Here is an 11,649-nt window from a genome sequence, read left to right as displayed (position 1 = left end):
CCCCCCCCCCCCCCCCCCCCCCCCCCCCCCCCCCCAAAAAAAAAAAAACACAGGCTCCCAATTACGTTATAGAGATGATTTAATGATGTTTCATCCGACCGGCAGCCATCCAGTCATCTTGTTGATCACCATGATGGGGGTAATCATTGGGTTCACTAATCAACCACCCTATTCCACCTATAAAAGCCAGCGAAAACCAGTCGGCGGAGCAGTTAATATCTACTCAGTTTCCCAGGCTGTCCATATTGCCACTCTGTCCCAAACCTTAGCCCTCCTACTATGATGAAGATTGGCTCTGTTCTCCTAACATTACATCAGGTATTTAGCTGTCACTTTCTTTTCTACTGCTAAGACACCTCAATTGTGTCATGGGTTTCTGGGCATCTCGCAGCCTAAAAGAAAAGAGTATTTCTTGGCTGAATCCATGGTGCCAGTATCTGGCCCATGCAGCCTTTATGTCTTGTATTCCATCTATCTCACGGTGTTGACACTCAGAAATACTAACTGCAAGGCGTTTCTGTGTCTTGGCATTTTCTTTTGTATGACAAAGGTATCCAGGCTCTCAGAATTAGCCAGCTACCTTGCACATTTCTTTGCGTCATTGCTCCAAGAGATGCACAACATCTATGTATGACAATCCATTTTTCCCAACCTCGCAAATCACTGTGGCACCAGAGCAGCTTGCATAGGTTCATGTGCATCCCTTTGGCATCTGTTTAATTTTCATCATTCTTGCAGCCCATTAGCTTCTACGCAGCTAGCAACTCTTAACAATGACATTAGAGCTACAAATACATGATTTTCATATTTCATTCAATATATGTTTTAGCCTCAACCAAATCTTAATCTCTTCGATCTGTCACTTATATTTTCACCTCATCACTCACCAATTAAACCTACATTAATCAACTTAAACCCTAGCTCTGGCTTTCACTCTTAGCTTATTATTTCCTAAATTCAACCCTTGACATACACTATACAGAACCTTAACATTTAGAAACCTCTTTTTAGTTATCAGCGATCTCCAAGACCTAATACATGCACACTGCCCTTATGTTGTCCTTCACTTCAAAATCCTAGTTCATTCAAATTTATTGGGGAGGACAATACCACGGCAAATAGCCCAGTTTCAATTAACAAAATAAAAACCAAGCAGCTAGCCTTGACAGAAAATTTTCCATAAGTTGATCGCATTGTACTCCAAATCCACAAACAAATCAAAACAGAATGCAGATGATGAAATTACTACTACAGATTTTTAAAACAATCATAGAAGCAGTCTCAAAGAAGTTAACAAAATAGATATTCTAATAATTAAACCTATTTTCTCTCATGTGATTTAAGTTCACACCTCTTTGATCAATCAACAACAACTATAGGCATCATTAGAAAGAGACAATAAGAGGCAAAAACTGTAGGAGAAGACATAGTTGTCAAGGCATCGCCTTGATTTTTTACCTTTCTTATGGACTCTTGCACTTTTGTTTGTTTCATATCGATTTATTGTGAAAAATGCTAGTATAAGTTTGGGTTACACATTCAACCATAAAAAAAGTGAGATTTCATAGGAAGACAGCTTATAATAAAATGCTTGGGCTATCCAGTAATTCCGTAGGACTAAAACAAGAGGAAAGAAACTAAAAACACAGCCTAAGTAGCATTTTTTATGGCCGTACAAACAAATAACTTCCCAAATACATTTAAAAAAAAAAAAAAGGTTGGAATTGAACAACATAAGCCAGTAGCATTTGCAAAGTTTGGGCTAGACTTACCGAGGATCAGCTCCAGATAGGGATACATATACCCAACCAATTGGCTTTACGAGTTCCACAGTTTTTATCTCCTGAAAGTATCACATTCCATGGAATAAAAGCACCGGATGAGTAGGCACAGTGAATGCATCTAGGTAACATGTTCAATATAACTAATCCGAAGCATAGACTATGCAGGGTAAGCTCTGTTAGGAAAGAATCATAATTCGTAGATCCCAAAGACAAATGCAATAACTATGAAAATAATAAGCAACCTACCTTCAAGTTATGGAAGCCATTACCAGCCCGAATAGAGATTTTGCTGGGGGTGTAGCTCTCATCAAGCTTGAAATCCACGTAGAGGACAACTAGCTGAAGCCACAAGGTCCAAACAGTGCCATTGATTGAGCACGAAGAGAAATACTAATAATCAAAGAGATATGACACAAGGGGAAGAGAGGAATGCATACTTGCAGCTTTACTTTTTTCTGAAACTGAATATTTACTAAATGAGGCTGCGCACCATCTGATCTGAAATAACAAAAAAGGTATAAATAATCAGTTTTCCAAACTTAAATTCAAAGAGAAGTGGGAGAAAGGAATGAGTTAAGTGAGGGAGACGCCATAAAGAGAAACGGCAATTTCTTATGTAACCACCTAATATTTCTAAGGTGGATTGATAATTTAGAAAGGGGAGACTGCCAAACATAAAAATAAAGCCATCAGGAGAAATTCTTTTAGGTTCTTATCACTAGACGGAAATCCTAGTCTAATCAAATTCAATATCAAGCAAAGTAGGGAGAGAATGAGAAAACCCTAAGAAGAATGTCAATACCCGAACAGGAAGAAAGCTAGTAGATCATCAGAAACGACGGAACCGAAGAGATAATGATATATAATAAATGGGAACGGATATGTGAGAGAGAGAGAAGTTTGAACCCAACTGCCAGTAGGTATCGAGGTTGTCGTCACGGAGGCATTGGACGCCATTGCCGGGCTTGCAGGAGCTGACGCTCCAAGCGGCCTTCTTAGCCATCTCGCGGAGGTCATCGTCCACCACCAGCTGCTGGTTCCCTCCTATCAGCTTCCCTTCCTCCTCTCCCTCCGACGACTCTGTCGCCATTCACTCTCCTCGACCTCCTTTTCCCTTCGCACCCCTTATCTCAATCAAAGAAATTTCTAAAAGGGGGCGAAAGAAATTTTTACCAATTTATAAGGGAATGAAGAGAACAAAAATGAAAAATTGAAACACTGGAGACTGGAGTGTATATCCAACGGGACTCCACTTCTTCTGACTTCTCCGCTCCTCTCTTCTCCTCTCCTCTCCTCTCCTCTCCTCTCCTCTCCGCCCTCTTCGAAAATTTCAAAAATAGAAAAACTCAGAAAAGGCTGAAAGGGGTGGGTGCCGTAGGGCCATTGTAGGCAACAGAAGGCCTGGCCCACAATATTTTGAATTCCATTGTCTCCATCCACGTATATAGATTGAGAGCAGAGGGACGGGTCTAATCCAACCATGGAAAGCAGGAGAGCGAGGACACCACACACACCTCTCTCTCTCTCTCTCTCTCTCTCACACAAATCAGATCAGAGGAGATCTCAAGAACACCCAAATTTGCGAGAAGTAACTCCCGCTAAAATCCCGAAAAACCCCAAATCTAGATACTATCACAAACATCAGAAAAATGCCATTCAAGTTGCAATCAAAGTTTGTTAAAGCGGATCAATCTGGTCAAGAATTCAAGACAAACATAACACATTTTCTTTTTGGATTTTGCATATGTGGGAGAGGCATTGTTGAGTTGATCAGAGTGCCCTGTGGAGTTTTTGTATGAATCTGTGTTGAGTGGGTGAGCACACAAATGGTTCGGATATTTTCACTGTTATTCAAGTTTCCTTCAACTCTTCAACTTACAAGCATTCATCTTTGCTTTTGTATGAAGTTTGTAAAAGTTTGGCCAACTTGGTAGTAGCAGTAAAGAGAGAGAAGAAATTTCATTTCTGGGAACTATTAATTTATATCAGGGTTCTTAATTTGGGAATGCAAACCAATATTACAATCTAACCAATTCTTCCACCGGATCCATCTCATCTTGTTGTGGGTCTTTGTGGCCGAAATGCTTGAGATGCCATGAGTGCCACTTTAAGAGGCTCTGATGCGGCAAAGCCCTGAGCCTCCATCAGCTGATGCAACCTTCTACCATCCTCTGCCAACCCACCAACCAGAAGCCCATTTGTGACCCTCTCAAACTCTTCAGCCCCCAGGAGCTCCTTCTTAGCCTCCACAACTCGCAAAGCTTGAAGAGCTTTCTTCTCATCTCCAGCCCTCGCATACATATCACAAAGGCCGATGTGAAGCTTGATAGGTGGTGCCTCTCCCCTACCAGCAATCTTGTCTAGTAACTGCTCAGCTTCATCAACCAGCTGTAACTTACAGAACCAATCCACCATGACAGTATTGGTGGCAACACCTGGCTCATAACCATCCTTCTCAAGCTGCAAGAGCAGGTCCAAGGCCTTGTCGAACATATTCTTCCTCCCATATGCTGCAACCATCCTAGCTGTGGACCAGTCATCGGGTCTGTGTCCCAATTTTATCATATAGTCGAAGTTACTCCTGGCCTGTTCAGGATTACCTGCTTGCCCGTACGCCTCAACAAGCAATGCACAAGACTCCAAACTAGGCTGGAACCCTGCAAACTGCATTGTGGTGGCAATCCTTTGAGCCCCATCAACATGGCCTCTTTCAGCGAAGGACCTCAATAATGCCATGTATATCTCCTTAGTGGGTTTAATGTCTCTTGCCTCCATCTCTCTAATCAGTGACTCACCCAACTTTGGTTGGCTTGCATTTACATAAGCCATGATCATCGAATGATAGGCCTTCATGTCCGGTTGGAAGCCTCGACTCCTCAATCTCTCAAATGCCGCCTTTGCATGATCAAGATTGCCTGCCTTGCTGTACATGTGAACCAAGATTATAGATGTTAGGATGTCGGGTTGGATACCCTTTTCGGCCATCTTCTTCAGAATTCTCTCAGCATCTGCCAATCGGTTTTCTTTGGCATGAACATCAATGAGTTTTGAGTAATCATGGATATTTGTTTGGAAAGACTCCTCATAGAGAACCAGTTCAGCAATCTACAAAAGAGAAGCATGAGGAAACTGGTTTCAATCAAAAAATAGTTATCATGGGGAAAGACGATGACGTAATGTACATATCATGCATCCATAAAAGTGAAGTGTTGCCTAGATAGACGAGGGAAGAACAAACAATAATGAAAACTACTCAAATAGGTTTTTGATGGGAGTTAACCACAAATGTCAGAACCAGAACATTGCAAGAAATTGCATCATTAACAACAATTAAAATAAATAAAGGTTTGCATTAATCCACGCAGTCTCCTCCACATTTATAGATGACAATCTCGGCTCTACAACATAAACCATGATCACCAAGAAAGTACCTAAATAGGCTCTTAACTTTAGAAGGGGAAAAAACATCCTACGACAAACTGAGAACACAAGAATAATAATCTTTTCTTTGTTCTTTGATGAATACCACCACTAATAATTTACCAAGGCCTTGTCTACTAACAAATGTAACTAGATTCGAAGTGAGTTCAAAATTTCCATAGACAGTCGCACAAGCATGTGACTTTCCCCAAGCACTAATAATTGATTTCCCTTCTCAAAAAACAAATTATATGACTGGCTATGATGTATGGTGCGGAATGTTGGGCATTAAAAAACATCATATGGATGAACTCAATGTAGCTGAAATGAGGGTGTTGAGATGGATGTGTGGTTTAGTAACCTCCCTAGTGGTGATTCCAACGATGGTGTACTGGTATTGATTCTAGCTTTTCAGATCAGTTGGGATTCCTGATCATATCCTTTCAATCTTTTCTTTCTATTTTGTTTCAGTTTCAGTTTCAAAAGCCCAAAAAATCCTATTGTTTTCAAGAAGACCTAGTTTATTTCAGCTTCTTCAAAATCTCCTATTTTCTGAATCTATCTTCCAATTCTGATTTCTGATTTTCTAATAAGGATTCTGTTTAATCAATATATTAGTCCCTTGACTAATTTCGTTTTTAACTCCCTAACTCCTGCTGTTGAATTTTGATCCCTATCAGAAATTTCAGTTTCATTTCTTAGGAAGGATTCTGACATTTTTAAAATCTGGCCGTTGGATTGCTTTATAATTTTGATAGTTTGTTCCAATATCTAATAGAATGCTCAACCAGTATATTGACCAAATCAGATCCTTTGATATTCTGATATTTCAATTCCCTCAATTCTGGTTTGTCCTTATTCCCTGCAATCCTGTTGCAAGCTGATCTTCAACTTGATCTCACTGGTTCAAGGTTAGGACTGCATTATGACTGGAACTGCATAAACACCACATGCAATAAGGGAGAAATGCAACCAAAAGCGGAATGCTAGTAGACCATTTAAAAGAGAAACAGTGATTCATTTATTTCTGAGAAAAATCTCTCACTTTGGGGCTCATCAGTATTCAGTAGTTCTTCAACTCAAATTCAAATGTCAATCACTGAATAAGTGATTGTTGGAGAAAGGCGCAAAGCAGCAGTCCATTTGCATCGCAGAAACAGATATCCAGTGACTTAAAAAGATGGGAAGGCCTTTTATCAAAGCTCTCATAAAACAACTCCAGTGATCCTAAGACTTGAATATTGTATGGCTAATGATGGTTGCAACTTTCACAACGTTATGATTAAAGAATTATATTCTAAAACATGACATGCCAAAAATTAAATATTATTAAGGAAAAGGTTCTCTGAGCCGCCAGGGCAGGGTACACTAGCACATTTGTGTGTCTCTCTCTTCTCCTTACATGAAATGATCTCGCTGCCCTCCAATGTACAAAACCATTTTGTTGCACCTCACTGGAGCACTTCTCTATGCCGCTTGCTCAAGAACCCTCTCCCATATTATTAATATTAATATAACATTATAAGTTAGTAAAAGGCCACAAAGAAAAGAAAAATTGCCACCATGAAAGTAACAGGGGTTGTTAACATCTACTTCCAGAAAAATATAGACAATTAATTACGTAATGCTCCTAAGTCTAATCCGGTTATAATGCCAATGCTAGAAGTAATGGTGGCTCATGGCTGTTCTAAAAATAATGTTCCTATATGTTGAACAGGGGAAGCAATAAAAGGACTATCATGACATAGATGATTAAGACATATAATTGATTCTGGAGAAACAAATTCTCTTAAAGCAAGAATAGTCAAAAATAAGTATATGTTCTGACGAAGAGAATAGCTGTCTTCCCTATAGTATTATCATCTCGAGATATAAATCAAGCCTTCAATTTTCCCAGAAGATCAGAACTTAATGCCCATATGATGACTAAAGATAACCCTAAAGACTCTATATGCTTTGTGCTTAGAAATTTGAACAATACAAAGAAGGGATTGAAAATTAAAGGGACTTTCTTTTCTCCTTTTTAGACAGCTCAAATAAAAATGGAAATGAAGCAACTAACCTTGAAGTACAAACTAATATTGCGTTCCTGCAATCTGACAAGCAAAGTAAGCCAGTCAATTCTGCTTGGTTGAAGAAGCTCTACCCATTCGGCCAACACCGGAGACGGATCCTCTTCCTCCTTCAGAGAGAGGATTTTTAACGAGCTTGCATTTCCCAGTAATCGGCTTGGGTTCTTCAGGCGTAATGAACGCGTCGGCTTCGTGAATTCTATCAGCCACTTCATCCCACTTTGGGTCTGACAAATCAAGACCGTAAATCCTATACTTAATCTCCCCTCGTCTTCGTGGAAGAACAACGATTTTGGGTTTTTCTTGCGCCACATCTGAACCATCCCCACCAAACCCCTCGTCAGTGCCGTCGGCTTTGTTGCTTTCTTTTTCTGTGTCTTCTCGCATACGCTCCAAATTCTGATAGAATTCATATTCGTCCATTTTCTGTCCACCCCATTTGAACCTGAGCTCCCTGAGCATGTCTCCACGAATGCCCACTTCGCCAGCAAACCGGCACATCTCTTTAATGTCTTCGGATTGGAGAAAACACTTCATGTCTTCCTTCTTCATTTCCTTCTTAATGTCACTGAGGACCGAATTGCTGACCTCCCATACCGTTTTCCACAAATCCTCGCTAAAATCAAGCGATGGGATGCCTGTAGTGGCGCCAAGCATCTTCTCGAGGTCGCCCTTCTCCACCTCTGATACAACCTTCTCAACAATGATCAAAAGCATTCCATCAATGGTCTGTTTGTCGCGATCAGGGTGCACTTCAGATAGTTTCCCGCGCATTATCCAAACGAATCGGGACAAGAATTCGTTCATGAGTCCGTCCTCCTCGTTGGAATCAGATTCAATATCCAAATCTTGAAGCTGGGCTCTTTGAGAAGAATGAAGACATCTGAAGGAGAAAGGGGTGGACATTGGAGGTTTAGGGTTACAGATAAGGGAGAAGAAGCCATGGTCTTCTGGAGGAGGGAGGGAAAGAGGAATGGGGTTTGCTGTAGAGGACACATTTATGCAAATAGAAGGTGAAACGGAGAGCAATGCCCTTGTGGATCTCATAGATTGCTCTTCGCTAGCATTGAAAACAGAAAATGCTTCAGTTTCATGGTTGCTAACTGCAAGTTCGCCGGGAATTGGGAAAAGAAAGCTGCTGATTTTGAAAACCGAAATTTTTCTCTTGCTCTAAAGCCTAAAACCCTGAACCACTACGTATATTACCCAGTCAGCCTATTTTCTTTTCATAATTACTCATATATCCACTATCCGTTGGAAACCAGGGAAGCCATTTATCTCCTTTGAATCTCTTTGACTATGTTTGGCTTGCATTGCCCCATGTAAATAGATCACTTAATTTTCTTCTCATATATAGTAATAAATCATCACATGTAACCAAAATATGGATTAATTTAGAGTTAGTGGTACTGTCACATGGGTCAATAATTATGAAACTTTTCACTTCCTTTCATTTTTAATTCTCATTGCAACCAAACGAAGTCACTGGTCTTTTGGGTGTATGCTTTTAAAACATGGAATTCACATATTGATTTGAGATTCAATCGGTTAAAATCAATCACTAATCGAAGTGAATCAGTGTGAATTAAGATCGGCCAATGCCAATTTTGATGTGAATTGATGAACTTTTTATCCGATTCACCGGTTTTAAAACCCCTTTCCAAGTGCCACTAGTCTAACCAACAGAATCTCCTTGAGAGTTGCCTCGTTGGCTACTTACATCAAGCATACTATGGAGCAACCTTACCCTTGTGCCAAGGCCGCTCTCTATACTAAAAGCAAGCTTTGCTTTCTATACTAAAAGCAAGCTTATACAGCCAAAATCCTAAAATCACATATATGTGACTCATGTGGCCAATCATTTTTTGACAACACTTCCCCCACCCCCAGCCTAGTTAGAAGTACTTTTTCTTTTCCTATTCCCATGAATATTTCTCTTGAATAGAAATTTATGTGTTTAGTAACAGGGGATAAGAGAGATACAAAAGAAGCACAAAAAGGAACGAGATACTGGACTGCGAAAAAGAGAGAGGGAAGGTAGACACAATGCCGATCAAGTGACTGTGATGACATCGAAGGGATCTGAATGAGGAGAGAGATGGAGAGACTACCTATATTTCTTTTGCTTGGGTGTGCATGATGGCAACTTCTGCGTGCCCAGGTGCCTTGGTGTCATGGACATGTGCAAGGCTTGTGTGCCATAGGCGTGTGGGAGGTTGGTGTGACTAAGCATGGTGCTTGTGGGTTATGGAAATTGGCATGTGCAAGGCTTGTGGGGGCACGCACAAGGCTAGCACATTGGTGCATTGGATGGGAAGTCATTGCCTAGTGACGTTTCATAATTCACAAGTATTAAAATTTGAGGGGTCCATGCCTATTTCTGGAAAAGGGTAAAAGGCTTAAGAACTACTTGAGGAAGGGTGGTGTGACTCATCCTCCTTGGTGCCATTTTCCCCTTAGCATCGTAGCATGGAAAACCATAAGCAAGGTTTGGTGGCAAGATGGCTGACATAGGCAAGATATTGTGTGTAGGGTTGGCTTGGCCATGCATGCATCAAAGCACACCATGGGCTAGCACTGAATAGCTGAAGCAAGTTGTGGGTGTTTCCCCAATAGATTTGGTTACTAATGAGGACCATGTTCAGTGGAAGGCGCTAGCATCACATAGCATTGGGCAACCAAAGGTTTGAGATTGTGAAAGTTTACTAGCACCAACTATGCAACGGTGCATCAGTGCAGTGGCACACAATCTTGAGCGATGAGGTTATACCAACCCTTGCATGTCACAGTGTTTGTCCTTGTCAAGGCTTGTGTTCAGCTTGCCTTGAGACTTGTCTATGTAGTGTTAGCTACTAGCAAGTGTAGTGTGAGGAAACAGTGGTGGCACTACATGGGCAAAATGCAATGTAGGACTAGCCAACCTTCAATGTGTGTTGTGAGGGAGCAAGTGTACTCCATGGCTTATTTGAGGATGCTTTGACGAGAACCATGGTGCAAGCATTGAGGGGGTGACATGGCTTGTGCTAGAATCAATGGCGCTTAGGCAACCCATGTTGTTAGACGAGTGTTTATGTTTAACATGAAGAGTTATATATCTTCTAGACTGCCAAGCATGAGGCAACGACTAGCGCTAGGGATTGGCAATTAGGTTCACTTTTCGGGTTTGGTTGATGCTTTCACTTAGTCTAATTTGGTCTCATTTTCTATCGGTTCCATAAAACCCCAACTTAAAACCAAACCGAAAACAATTCGATTTGATTCGATCAGGGCTGGATTGGTCTATTTAGTAGGTCCCGCCTAAACTTTGATACCCTTATCCAAACTTGTCAAAATGAAGATATTCCTCAATCGAACCCTGTCCTCTAAATTTTGCATGGGACTTATCAATTTCTTAAGGCAGATAAGGTAGGGCACAACCCTTGTGTGTGTTTTTTATTATTTTTATAACGCAAATCCATTATTGGTCATAAATATCAAAAGATACCTATCTCCTACCTTATTTGATCCTTATATAGAGATTAAGCTCAAAGTTTTATACTGATGTAACATAAACACAACAACCCAATGAAAAGGCATATCTGAAAACAATCACGTATACGACCACATGATCGAGCACGAGCCCAAAACCCCTAAAAGACCAAACGAACAGAAGAGCAAAAGACTAGATGAGCAGATGAGCACATAAACATGTGAGCACGCATGTGCCTAGACAGGGGCCTCACCAAGGCGAGGAGTAGAAGTCCAGATGAGCAGATGAGCAGGTAAACACGTGAGCACACACATGTCTAGCTGATGGCCTCGTCAGAACAAGGAATAGATGATCAGAAATCAGGAAAGCATGTGAGCATTCATGTGCCTATCCTAAGGCCCTATAAGAATAGGGACTAGACGAATAGATGATCAGACAAGCGAACAGATGTAGAATGCCATGGGCACCAACTGGTATCAAGGAATGTGAACAGGCCCTGAAAGTATCCTTCGCACGCTGACCATGGTCAGGCCAATTACCAAGACTCCAGACCATGCATGGTTGAACCAACATTCCGACCGCATGACCAAGAATTAATTGCAGGATTAGTTAAGGGACTCCCAATTACGTGACCGCTAAGCAACCAAAGGTCAGTCAGCAAGGGTTTGACAAACGGAAGAAAAGACCTACCAACTGATGTACGGGAAAGGCAACCTACCAAAAAGGCGTATAGAGGAAAAGACCTGTCGACTAGTAGGATCTTAATGTATACGAGCGAAATCAATAGATTAGCCGTTACGGCTGTAACGTACTGGAAGAAAGATCCACCAACCAATATGGCTTTGATGTGTACACGAAAGATGGCCATACAGGAAAATCAGCCACCTGAGGAAAGGAAGGTTGG

At 41.1% G+C, this 11,649-nt stretch overlaps 1 protein-coding gene and 1 pseudogene across 1 annotated transcript in view; both read right to left on the bottom strand.

The window, feature by feature from the left end:
- Positions 1–3,136, bottom strand: part of LOC122074553 (anaphase-promoting complex subunit 10) — a 3,976-nt gene extending 840 nt beyond the window's left edge. Inside the window, exons 1-4 of the mRNA XM_042639427.1 lie at positions 2,696–3,136; positions 2,222–2,282; positions 2,031–2,123; positions 1,773–1,843 (exon numbers count right to left, since the gene is read on the bottom strand). Of these exons, the coding sequence (XP_042495361.1) occupies positions 1,773–1,843; positions 2,031–2,123; positions 2,222–2,282; positions 2,696–2,874 (404 nt within the window). The 5' untranslated portion in view covers positions 2,875–3,136. The remainder of the gene's footprint in view (positions 1–1,772; positions 1,844–2,030; positions 2,124–2,221; positions 2,283–2,695) is intronic.
- Positions 3,137–3,718: 582 nt separating this feature from the next.
- On the bottom strand, positions 3,719–8,489 carry LOC122074552 (annotated as a pseudogene).
- Positions 8,490–11,649: the final 3,160 nt, after the last annotated feature.

The sequence above is a fragment of the Macadamia integrifolia genome, chromosome 3 (genome assembly GCF_013358625.1).
Source record: "Macadamia integrifolia cultivar HAES 741 chromosome 3, SCU_Mint_v3, whole genome shotgun sequence".
Lineage (NCBI taxonomy): Eukaryota > Viridiplantae > Streptophyta > Magnoliopsida > Proteales > Proteaceae > Macadamia > Macadamia integrifolia.
This window is presented reverse-complemented; position numbering and strand designations above follow the sequence as displayed.